The 12,605-nt window shown below is 33.3% G+C and overlaps 1 protein-coding gene across 5 annotated transcripts; it reads left to right on the top strand.

Annotated features, from left to right (window-relative positions):
• Window positions 1–4,472: 4,472 nt before the first annotated feature.
• Window positions 4,473–10,132, top strand: LOC21398043. Of its 5 annotated transcripts, none has more exons than XM_024165006.1 (9): window positions 4,473–4,673; window positions 4,796–4,867; window positions 5,296–5,567; window positions 5,975–6,635; window positions 6,861–7,060; window positions 7,155–7,399; window positions 7,722–8,571; window positions 8,912–8,984; window positions 9,095–10,131. In XM_024165006.1, exons 2-7 carry the CDS (start codon window positions 4,847–4,849, stop codon window positions 8,423–8,425), a joined length of 2,103 nt encoding a protein of 700 aa, XP_024020774.1. In that variant the 5' UTR covers window positions 4,473–4,673; window positions 4,796–4,846; the 3' UTR covers window positions 8,426–8,571; window positions 8,912–8,984; window positions 9,095–10,131. The 5 variants fall into 5 exon arrangements, with proteins under 5 accessions (XP_024020774.1, XP_024020776.1, XP_024020775.1 ...); XM_024165008.1 differs by having other exon boundaries at window positions 4,473–4,867; window positions 9,095–9,187; window positions 9,387–10,130; XM_024165007.1 differs by having other exon boundaries at window positions 4,473–4,867; window positions 9,095–9,274; window positions 9,387–9,396.
• The last annotated feature ends 2,473 nt before the right edge of the window (window positions 10,133–12,605 follow it).

Raw genomic sequence — 12,605 nt, 5'->3', positions numbered from 1 at the left:
GAATGCTACACTCCCGTATCAACAGCTCATTACAACGTATGTAAACAATGAGAACGATCAGCTTTTAATTTTCAATATAGATTGACATATTGGTGAGTATTTTTTAAAATTTCTAGAAGTTTTCTACAATGCCACTGAATTACTTTCCAGAGTTTATTATCCTATTGCACATTTAGCTTTACATCAACTATTTAATATTTCAAAAATATTTACTTATTATAGGGATACTAAACTTTTTGGAAACATAGTTAAGCTAATGGAAACTACATTTAAAAGTTATTGGTCAGGTTGTCCTATGTTATATGCATTAGCAACCATTTTAGATCCTAGATGCGGAGTAGATGGGACTGAATCTTTGATGACTACTACAACAGAAAATTTAGGTATTGATATGCTACTAACTATTACTGATGCTAGGAAAATGTTAGAAAAATTATTTGGTTTGTATGAAGCAAAATACAGTACAGGTCAAAAAGAACAGGGAACTTCGACGTCAACTAGCAGTTCGGGACCTAAAGGCTCGTCGTGGAGTTTCTTGAAGAAGAAAGAGAAAAACGGCAGGATCGTCATCAACACAAGTGTACCGAACTGGTAAAATATTTTGAAGTAAATTTTGTAATCGATGACGACAAACTGGATATCTTACAGTGGTGGAAGAGCAAGACCGATTATTTTCCAACAATGTCCGTAATGGCTCGTGACATTCTGACAACTCCAGTGTCAACGGTAGCATCGGAGCAAGCAACCGAATTCTTGACGAAATGAGAAGCATAATGTATCCAAATATCTTAGAGGGGCTAATGTGCATTAAAGACTGAGAAGATGTTAGAAGACGAAAACAATAATATACGGATGATTCAATGCAAGATTATTTTTCTAACTTAGAAATAACATAATTTTCTGGAAGCACTTAGGTTTTGTAATTTACTTATCCTAGAATACTGCACTCTTTTTTTATTTGCTAAGATTTTATCCCGATCTCCCCACGGGTTTTACTTAACAAGGTTTTTAACGAAGCAGTCATTTATGTGTACTTATTCATATTATCTCAATTTAATAAAATCACATATTTTAGGGCATATGATATTTTTTTTATTAAATATTGTAAAAAAATTACAAGGGCCAGGGCCGGCCCGTGAAGGGCATAGGCCCAGGCTCGGCCATGGCCCTTACAGACTAGTGTCGTGGGCCAATTTCGGACCTAAAAGTTTCTCCTCAGGCCTTACCCTGGCACAGCCCTGCACTGTGCATGGCCGTGCTAAGCACGGGCCTGAGGTCGGACGTGCCGTGCTGGCCTGGCACGGCACAGCACGTTTAACACCTCTAGTTAGACACACAAACTCTTCAAAAGTGAAGATTTTTTAGGTTGACCTCAGTGTCTAAATGATCTCTTGATTTGTTCTAAAAATAGCATTACCATAAGGAATAGTTAGTTCCAAATATTGGTGCTATAATTGTTGGAAATGGAATTGACATTCTGGCCGGCACCATAAAAAAAATATAATATTTGTCTTTCAAAAAAAAAAATTGAAAGTAGAAAATGAAAGGTAATAATACAGCAATTACTGGGACGTAAAGGAGTTGTGAAAACTAGACGACGCAATTAATTGTCTCTTGTTTAATGTGTCATGGCAAGAAAACCATTATCAAAGGTAGAAATTTTAAAAGTTGTGAATGCTACTCATGGAGCCATAGAAACCGAAGAAAGTGCTTAGCGCAATTGGCACGTACATCTTCCTATATTCTAACACCAATGAAAAATGGGGATAACTTATTATTATTATTTTTTTTCGAATTATAATGTTAATTCGATCGGTTTAATAAAAAAACAGTGATAAGGACACAATTGCCATTTTAAGTATCAAAAATTGGGTATAGTTATAGAGTATTAAAAAATCGATTTTTAGAATTTGGAAGTATCATTTTAATATTGTTAAATTTTAGATACTTACAAGATGTTTCATTGCACTAGAAGGTACCTATCAAAATGATTTTTGAGCTAAATGTCAAAGAGGGGCACTTTCAATCCACCCTATATCGTATATGCTCTACACCTGTAACCTGTTGATAGCCTCTGGTTGAGAAGGGATTGTAAATGGGTGTAAATTAAGATCTCGTTCATTTCACCGATTTGAGTTTAGAATTCGAGTTTTGTTACAGTAAAAAGTTCTCAGAAACAGTCATATTTAACTTTTTTATTACAGTAAAAAATTCATATAAAATCACATATCAATTCAAATAAAAAAATTCAAATCAGTAAATTAAATCGGGTGGTCTTACTTTTTTTTTTGAGCAAGTCTTACTTTTGAAGTTTAATATTTATAAATTTGACAATTCACCCATAGCATGGATCTACATGCGCACTTATTTCTTAGCGGGCAATTGCGACGGTTTCTATGGTGGTGGCGAGTGTAGCGAAGTGTCTTTGGTAGGAGTGACACCACTCCACTTGTGTCGTTGTCGCCAAAGAGGGAGAAAAAACGTAAGAGAGTTGTGGTTACTAATGTGGGTTTTTCATTATTTTTTTTTTTTTTTTTTTTTGGATTTAGCTATTAAATTTGTCATTAAGTATGACATATACTCAATTTTCTTATAGTATCCTGTGGCACCGAGCATAATATATTGTTGACGGTCAAATTTCACTAATAAAAACTGGCCGGGTTACCTCTTGATTTTTCTTTAGATTACTGGCCTGTGTGTGTAGTGAACGTATGAAGAGTTGTTGAATATGTGTGTTATGTGTGTTAATTAAGTAATGCATAGGAACCACTATGAAAATTTCTTGTGTTGTTTGTCTATGCATTACTTAGTTAACACACACAACACACATATTCAACAACTCCTCATACGTTCACTATACACACAGGCCGGTAATCCAAAAAAAAATTAAGAGTTAACCCAGTCGATTTTTGTTGACGAAATTTGACCGTCAACATATATTAAAAATTTTTATGTGAAATCAATTCTTTGAATTTTAAAAATTAAATGCGACACGGCGTAATGTGTAAGTAGAAGAGAGCGAACACAGAAAGAATAAATAAACTCGCCCAGTCGCATTTCTTTTTTATCATTTTGATAGCGAGGAATGGAAAAAGTGGACAAAATACACTCACAATTTTCATCGAGCAAATAAACAAAGGAAAAGATCCTGTTAATAGTTCCTAACTCATAATCATTTCACAGATAAAAGGAAAAGAATCCTATTGCCAATAGTTCCTAACTCATCACCATTTCCCCTTTTTCTAATTTTTTAACAAAATCAATGATGACAAAAATTGGTATTAGTACTTGATACTCGACAAATATTTAAAAGAGAAAATTGATAAATTTACTCTTAGAGGGTAAGGATCTAAATATTTATTTATTATTTTCTATTAATACTTTTTTTTATTAATATAGTTATTTAATTAAAAAAGTATTAATTAAAAGTAAGGGTAAAAATTGAGTTTTATAAACTTTAAAAAGTATTTGTCTACTTTTTTATTAAAATAATATGATAATTAATTAAATAAATAAAACTAAGAATATTGTACACCTTAATTAAGCATTTTAGAAGTATTTTTCACATTTTTGGAAGTATGTCACTTGAAAAGTCGTTACAAACATAGTATAAGGGTATTTACACACCCGACTCCATCATAAAATGACAAGGTCGAATTTTTACACCTCCAAATAAAAAAAAAATTTGTTTTAGAATCACGCTTTTGTTTTTTTTTTTTTTTAACTAAAATTATTAATGAAAAAAATTTATTTTTATAATTCATTGGAGAACACTTTAGAGTCGTTTTCTTCTTCCAATTTCTTTTCTCAAAACTTATAAATTTTTTTGAAATGGAAAAACATATTATAAATTACACAAGATATAAATGGTCCCAACTCCCTGAATACAACGGGCACGTTTAGAACTCGTTTCAAAATGATTTTATTTTTTGTATGAAAATGAAAATGAAAACGTTTTCAATCTCAGATAGAAATCATTTTTGAAAATGCGTTTAGTAATTTTATCAAAATGTTATTTTTAGTATAAAAAACTCATTAATGTTTCTCTCTATCTCTGCTCGAGAGAGAAGAAAACGAAAATAAAAATGAAAAACGATCTCTCATTTTACACTAAATTAAAAAATTATTTTCATTTCTATTTTGTATATTTATTACGTTAAACGTCGTTTTAAAAATATTTTTATTTTTTCTTTCTCAAAAAATATAAAAAATAAAAACAGAAGCAATTACGAACACTGCCAACATTTTCTTTTCCTCAAAAACAAATAATTTAAAAAAAACGCTTCAAAAAACGGCGTGTAGCTTCTCCCATTGCAGTTTAGTGTTTACCCCGCATGCACATGCCTTTTATTCGATCGAGTGGCAATCGATTGTCGTTTGTAAAAACGGCGCGTCGTTGACATTGAATCAGTTCTCGAAAGAAAAAGCCTCAAACCTGTCCCCCACAAACTCTCGCGCGTGGTCTCGACGGACCCAAATTCAAAGCCAATCCTCCACTCCGGGGTAGTCCTCGCCGATCTCTGATTTTTGTCATCATGTTTGGGATCCCAGAAAATACTTGAACTTCTTCGATCTCTAATTCCAATTCCACAATTTAGCTTCATTAGTTTTGAGAAAAAAAAGGCGGTTTTTTTTTTTAAATTTTTTTTTGGGCTACCAAAACAGCTGAACCGGTAAGTGTTTTTTATTTTCTCGGAAGCCAAACAAGAACTATGTTATTTTTTCCCCCTTTTCTGTAGCTATTTTTTGTTGTTGCAATCGCATAGTATTTTGCATGTGATGATTATAAGTGCAGCAAAGAAGGGCTGAAGATTTACAACTGAGTCTTTAACAACTTGGAAGCAAGATGAAAGGGCACGAGCACAAGGTAATTTCTTCATTAAATTTGCTTAATACTTTTCTGCAATTATTAAGATTCTAATGTCATGATCATTTGATTTTTGTTTGGTTATTCTTAGTTAACCAGAGTACATTTTCTTGTGTTAGTGGAAACTGGTATTTTTTTTTTTGGTGTTAGTGGTAACTGGCATGATTTGATAGAGAAGGAGTTGTTTTTCTTTTGTTGTCGACTCTTTTTTTCCTTTCTTTGTTCTTCAAAATGTCTTTGTCGTGTGACTTTTTAAATCTACCATGGATAAGAAACTTTTTATAATCTACAGTTGGAATCTTTTATTTCAAATTTTTTTTTCCTGTTTGGGTTTTGTTTTGTTTGCTTTTTTGGTCCTTTTTTCCAGCTATAATTGGTGTTATATTTGCTTCCCTGTGACATGTTGTAGTTTATTTTTGAAATTATAGATGCCAAGAATGGAGGACATTCTTAACCTTCCGGTCCAAGATCCTCCATGTGCAGAGTTTTCTGCTGATCATCTCAAGTGGGTAAAAGTAGAGGGTGGTCGGCAAGGCGGCGATGACGTTGCTCTTATTCCGTTTGCTAGAGTGGACGATTTCGTGAAAGGGGAATCCTCGAATGCAGAATGCCCCGCTAGCTTCCGCATTGAATCAAGAAGGAAGAGACCTGAGGGGAGCATCAGCAAACCAAGAGTTGATGGATACCTAGAATACACGCTGTATGTTGGTTTGTAACTTGGAATGTGTAGTTTTCTTTTGTTATCAGGGTGTTTTAATTGAGGGCTGTGCTTTTGTTGTTTAAGTGCTTAATTTGTGCCTTTTGACTTCGAATTTCAGCTTCTCAGTTTTGTGTTTTTAGAAAGCAGATATATATATATATATATATATATATTTACCACTTTTTGAAGCAATATTAGTTAATATGCGTAGAACCCCATATACATTCCTGGTCAAACTTTTTTGTAACAGGTCATTAATAAGTTGGCCATTTAGGGTTAGGGATTAACACTTGAAAAGCATCAGACGTAATTTCTGCTTACTGCTTTACTTGCTTGAATATTTTAAATGCATGTGTTATCTTGAAATTTAGTCAAATGTATTGTAAATGGGTGTGATGATTTAACAGATACTGGTGTTCATATGGTCCGGAAGATTACCGAGAAAGCCATTCTGGTTTGGAGGATGGTTCAAACATAAAGCCTGCATCGGGGAAGGGAAGCAGGCCTGGGAGGCGTCATATGATGAGAGGTTGCCTTTGCCATTTTACGGTAAAACGGTTATACACCCGTCCCCTACTTGCTCTCATCATCTACAATCAAAGAAAACATGTAGATAAATCTGGGGCCCCCTGTCACGGTATACTCGATCGGGATTCCCTGGGGACAAGAGCTATGTATGCCCCACGAATTTCAGAGGATTTGCGACAAAAAGTGATGTCTATGCTTTACATTGGAGTACCTTTGGACAGTATAATTCAGCATCACGCTGAGGTGGTCCAAGGGCATGGTGGACCACATAACCGTGACGATTTCCTAACACGCAATGACGTTCGTAACATGGAAAGGCTCATTCGTAACTATTCACATGAGTTTCATGCAAGCGATGAATGCAGTGTACAGATGTGGGTGCAGCGCCATCACAAGCATGTTTTCTACCTTCAAAGTTACTCTGGGGTGGAACCATTTGTTTTGGGCATACAGACAGATTGGCAGCTGCAACAGATGCTACGCTATGGAAACAATGGTTCCATGGCTTTCCATTCAATGTTCAGTTTGAAGAAACTTAAGGTTCCGTCTTCCTTTTCTGTTAATTGCATTGTTTGTGATGCTTCCCGCTCCCTCCTACAACATTATGTACTTTGAATAATTGTAACTTGGAAAAACAACATTTTTGATGTTTAAGATTTTGCCCTTTATCGTTATAGATAGTAATAAGATTCCCATGTTTGTTATTTTTGGTTTTAATTTTTATTTTTACTTATTCACATTGTATGTTTTGGTTTCTTTTGACAGTATCCCTTATGCACATTACTTGTCTTTGACCTATCACGGAATGCTATTCCAGTTGCTTGGGTGATTTCCTCTTCTTTTGTAAATCAAGATGTCCAAAAATGGATGGGGATACTTGCTGAGAGAGTGCGAACTAAGGATCCTAGATGGAGACTCAATTCCTTTCTGGTGGATGATCCTTCCTTTAACGTCTCTATAATTAGGTTTGTTATCAGTATGTTCTTGAAGTTGCCTGTGCATTTTTTTTTTTTCTTTGTCTGGATATGGAATGAAATGACAACCAAATCATGCTTGCAGAGAGGCCTTCCAGTGCCGGGTCCTATTATGCGTATGGCAGGTTCGTCGTGCTTGCATAAGAAGCCTTTTGAAAAAGTGTTGCAACATTGATGTGCAGCGGGAGATCTTTAAGCACTTAGGATGGATATTGTACTGCACAAGAAGTGAGCAACATGCTATGGATGCACTTGAGGAATTTATGCAAGTATTTGTTGATCAATGTGCCTTTATGGATTACTTTAAGAGACGATGGTTACCAAGTATAGGTGCGTTTTTATAAATAACCATTTATTTATCAAGGGACGTATAGGTGCTTCTACCAAGGATAGAAAACTTAATTTCCATATAAATCCAGCATCTGTATTCAAGCCAATAAATAAATAAAAATCCCAGCATCTGTGTTTTCATTGTGGTGGTTCTTTCCCCTCTTGTTTCCTCATGAGGCTGATATTTGATGTTCTTAGTTATTAACAATTTAAGATTAATTAATATACTAATTTCTTGACTTGTTTCGTATGACCATTATGATGGCCACTGAGCTGTTAGATTGTCCTTTCGCGTATAGCTCATGTGTTATCTGTCCTGCAGAGTTGTGGATTAGTGGCATCAAGTCTCTCCCTGTGTCGAGTCCCGAACCCAATGCCGCAATTGAGTCCTATCACTTGAGGTTGAAATTGAAGCTTTTCAATGAGCAAAATGCTAATTCTTGGTCTAGAGTCGATTGGTTAATCCACACACTTACAACTGAATTTCACTCCTTATATTGGTTGGATCAATATAGTTCAGAGACTGGGTATTTTGACAACCTTAGGGACAAAGCTTTCTCAACCAATGCTTGGTGCCAGGCTCTGCAAATCCCAGATGTCGATGTCATACTGGATGAGCACAATCTCCAGCTTGCAAAAGTCATCTCCCAAACAGATAGAAGCCTTGCATACACTATTTTGAATCCCGGTTCAGAATTCTCACTTTGTGATTGCCCTTGGTCTGGGGTGGGAAATCTCTGTAAGCATGTCATCAAAGTGGCAATGTTGTGCAAGAGTCGGCAGGTTGCAAGGCCATTACTAGCTGCTCAAGTTTATCGACAGACGTTGCTTGCCCTCATGCAGAACCCCCCGGATGATCCTCTAGTTCTTGATCATGCCATTTTACATGCAACCCGCTTGCAGCAGGAAATCAAAGGCTTAGAAGAATTGTCTAATAACGGTTTGCTCCAACCTTTACCTCCCGAGATCAGCTCTCATGCATCAGAAAACATACTTTCTCCTTGCCTTTTTCAACTGGACCACTGAAAAGGAGATGCTCATGTCTATGGTTTTCCATGAGTCTGCGAAGTGGTCTTTTCTCTGCAACACATCATGGGGAATCAGAACGTTTGGTTTTTGAACCAGCAAGCTTTGGGATGGTTTTCTTTCATTTATTAATTTGGAACATGGAGGTATGTATTTATTTACTACTTGTAAATTCTGCTTCTTTTCATTTTTCTGATTCGATAAGGGTACCGGATTTGATGTTTCAATAGTTAGGACTCTATTTTGTTGTGGTCCTCGTTTGTTGGATTATTTTTATTTTTATTTTTTTGACTCCTTGTCCTCTGTTATACACTTTTTTAACAAGTATTGTTGCTAAAGTTCTGTTTCTTATATATAAATAAAAAAAAAGTAAATTAATTTGTTACCTTCAGAGGGATTGAATTATCAAGGCTTAAAGATTTTGCAAAAAGATCGTAACCCTTCTTGAATTATATCTTAATAAACTTTTCTGCTTTTCTCATGAAGTAAACAGGGAATGCCAGATGTAGCGGTTGCTCATTCTGATCAAAATGACCGCTCCAAAATTAGAACTGAGAAGGTAATTAAGCCAACATTTTCCAGATTTCCTTGACAAGGATTGATTTCTTGAACGAACAAAAATACTTGAATTTTGGACGTTTGTTAACCATACATATCAATCCTGTGCAGGTTGATGGCAATGCTATTGAGATGTTAAGGCGTGATTTCCCTATTTAACAAGTCTCTGACTACAGTTTGTTCCAGAAGACTCTATTATAACTGGTTGGTCCATGATTATCACCCTATGATTTGTTGCTCTTCTTTTACATGCTTTGGTACACAAGAAATTGGGACTGATTTGAAATTTAAGTAAGTTGAAAGGGTGGATTTTGGCATATTTGAGAACCTTATTAGGAAAGGAAAGTTGTTTCATCTTTGACACTCATATCTAATTGCTTGTGTGAATCAAAAAATTAAATAGAAAAGAGCGCCAACCCGCCAAGTGACTTGCTTTAGGTCAAGATAGAGAGAGAGAGAGAAGTACAAAAGCGAGGCTTGGCTAGCTAAATGCACTAATCCGTAAATGAAAGCCCCCGCGGTGGTAGTACATGGATCAGCTGCAGATTCCTCTGCAAACAATACAAATTGGAGTCAAAGAAGGGGGAGGGAGAGTCCTTCTACCCGCAACCGATAGGGGAGGATTTATTCAATCACATGGTTTGAACTCTTAGAATATGGCGCATCAGGCTTCCCTTCATCGTATCGAAAGCCTTAATGGCGAGGTGTAATATGGTACACAGAAGGGTCACGGAAAATTAGGCACAGTGAATCGGAGTCTTTGAAGCCTTTGTACATCAAAGAAGCAACCACTTGATAACCTTCATTCTAAGCTCAAGTTCAAAGTCTTCCTGCTCCTATAAACAAGATCCTTTGATTTGTTCCATCCTCTTAGTTTTTAAATTTTCTAGGGCATTTCTGATCATTTTGGCTTAGTTTGGGATGATTGTGTTTGTAAAAGATGTTCTACTTTTATTTATGTAGCTTTTTATGGTAGAGTCGGATAGTGCAAATGGAAAACAGGAAAAGTAGGAAAAAAAAAAAAAAGGATATAACTTGAGGGAGTTTCTTCCGTAGGATCGAAAAATAGAATTACTAGTAGTTTCATATTTTTCCAGCCATTTTCAATCGTCAAATGTGTATAAAAAATTGTCTACTGTTTAATTTACATATATTTTCAATCTCATTTGATTTTGACCATATCTGAAGGTTAGAAAATTGATCCTACCAGTAGGACGGTTTATTATACTATTCTCATTCATTTATTGCAAAATCAGAAGCTAAAAATCTAGTAAGTTGATATTTGTTCTAGGGCTTCGAAAGACAATACCAAACTGCTGTTTGCGGCTTTTTTTTTTCCTTAAGAATTTGGCAGGGAATTTAAACTCCTACAGAGAAAATTGTTATACTTATCTTTAAAGTGCATGAATATAAATTTTACCCCTTAACTCTTTTGATTAATATAGTTATTTATCTCTTTTTCTAAACTCTACACTTTATTATGGTGCAGTCAGATTTACAATTACCGCTAGTTTTGTCTCCTTTTCTAAACTCTACACTTTATGGTGTAGTTAGGTTTACAAGTACCGCTAGTTTTGTCTCCTTTTCTAAACTCTACATTTTATGATGTAGTTAGGTTTACAATTAACGCAAGTTTATACTTGTAACCATTTGTCGACTTTTTTAGTATTTTTCTAGTATATTTGTTTTTTTTTAATAATATGTATAGTATACTCTTAGACCAAATTATGAATTTACTTTTGCCCTTCATATCTCCACAGCCATTGGATCTCTTTTAGAGTATAAGCTAACAATGCAGATTATTAAACTGTTGGACCGGTCTAATAAGAGGAGAAAAATGATACCAACTTTTAATAAGAACACACTATAGAAAAAAAAAAAAAAAAAAAAAAAAAAAAACACAAAAAAAAAAAAAAAAAAAAAAAAAAAAAAAAAACCATCCCAACTCTATATAGGTCATTTATTAATGTAACTTCACTATCACATTTAGACATGATCAAGTTAAACAAACACGGGAAATGATATTATAATGTCATTGTCACCTAAGGGCAAACATATTAATAGATTATGACATTTTGATATGTTTTTCTTTTTAAACTTTGTTCGGCAAAGGGTCGGCTATAGGTTGAATAATTTAATTATTGACGCAATCAAAAGCCAAATTGTCTTCACCTATATAAAAAAAAAAAAAAAAAAAAAAAAAAAAAAATTTGACAAAAAAAAAAACCAAATTTTTTTCCCCTAAAAAAAAAAAAAAAAAAAAAAAAAAAAAAAAAAATTTGTCTTGTACAAAGTTCCAAGTTCACGTGACAACATACAATTATTGATGTGAATCTACGGTCAGAAGATTTGCCACGTAATGATTACGGTACAAACTTTCAATTGAGAATCATAGGGCTCGTTCTTTTACAAGTATTCTTGGCTTAAGTTTTTGAGTTGAGTTTAAGTTATAACTTAAGTTGAAGTTATAATTTGAGTTTGTATTTAGTTGTGTATATTTGAGTTATAGTTTGAGATAAGAATCTTTTTGAATTTATGTTTGAGTAAGTCAAAACTTAAATTTGTATTTAGATAGTATTTTAATAAAAACTCAATGCTGATGAAAAATTTTAATAGGGTATATGGGTATAGTTTTATTCGTCTTTTCGTTGTCAACGCATAGAAAAAAAAATCATCTCAATCAGAATTAAAACGAAAAAGTTATAGCATTTTTAAGAATAGAAAAAATACTATTCATTAACTTGAGTTCGAGTTTCTGAACTCGAGTTGAAGGGAAAACTTGAACTCGAGTTTTAGTCCCAAACTCGAGTTCAAACTCGAATTTAAGCTCGAGTTCAAACTTAAAAGAACATGAATTTAAATAAAGGTGTAACTCGAGTTACTTTTTTTTGAGTTTTTCACTCAAAATACACGAGCCCATAATTATTAAATTATTTTACTAAAAAATAAAATTATTTTAAATCTTATTCATTTTAACAATTTAAGTTTAATTATAATAAAAAAAATTAAAAATAATCACATTTAATTTTTTATTATAATAAAAAAATTTACATAAAATTTTATCTTTAACTCATAATTAAAATTTATAATTCCACATTTTTCGTTCTTATCTTTAAATAAATTATAGGATATAATTGTCAAAACACAGCGTGATCATAGGTGTACCACGTCATACAATTTTTAAATAGAAAAATGATATTTTATAATAGAAAGATTGATGGTGCAATCCAATGGGCCTGTTTGTTTGCGTTTTCGTTTTCGTTTTTCACGGTTTTCAAAGCAAAAAAATAAAAACGGGTGTTAAAAACGTGTTTGGTGCAATTTTTTTAAAAAAACAAAACAAAAAACGTTTTTGTCTTTTTGTGGAAATCAGAAAACAAAAAAAAGGTGTTTTCATTTTCTCGTTTTCGTTTTCTGTTTTCTGAAAAACGGATTTCACTTTTTTTTTTCTTTTTCATTTTCTTCCCTCTTTTCTGAAACCGTTTTTGTATTATATATGTTTATTTAATATATTTATTTAATATATTATTATTTAATATATTTAATAATTTTATTTATATAATATATTTAATAATATTATTTATTTAATATATTATTATTTAATATATTTAATAATATTATT

The sequence above is a fragment of the Morus notabilis genome, unplaced genomic scaffold, assembly GCF_000414095.1.
Source record: "Morus notabilis unplaced genomic scaffold, ASM41409v2 Scaffold699, whole genome shotgun sequence".
NCBI lineage: Eukaryota > Viridiplantae > Streptophyta > Magnoliopsida > Rosales > Moraceae > Morus > Morus notabilis.
The sequence above is the reverse complement of the archived record's forward strand: the minus strand, read 5'-3'. Positions and strand labels throughout refer to the sequence as shown.

What these genes read in the sequence shown, in the direction of transcription:
- LOC21398043 (XM_024165009.1), top strand. Translation starts at nt 4,847, where the DNA reads ATGAAAGGGCACGAGCACAAG. An exon ending in TGAAAGGGCACGAGCACAAG is followed by an intron (nt 4,868 to 5,295) that starts GTAATTTCTTCA and finishes TTGAAATTATAG; the next exon opens with ATGCCAAGAATGGAGGACAT. An exon ending in GGATACCTAGAATACACGCT is followed by an intron (nt 5,568 to 5,974) that starts GTATGTTGGTTT and finishes ATGATTTAACAG; the next exon opens with ATACTGGTGTTCATATGGTC.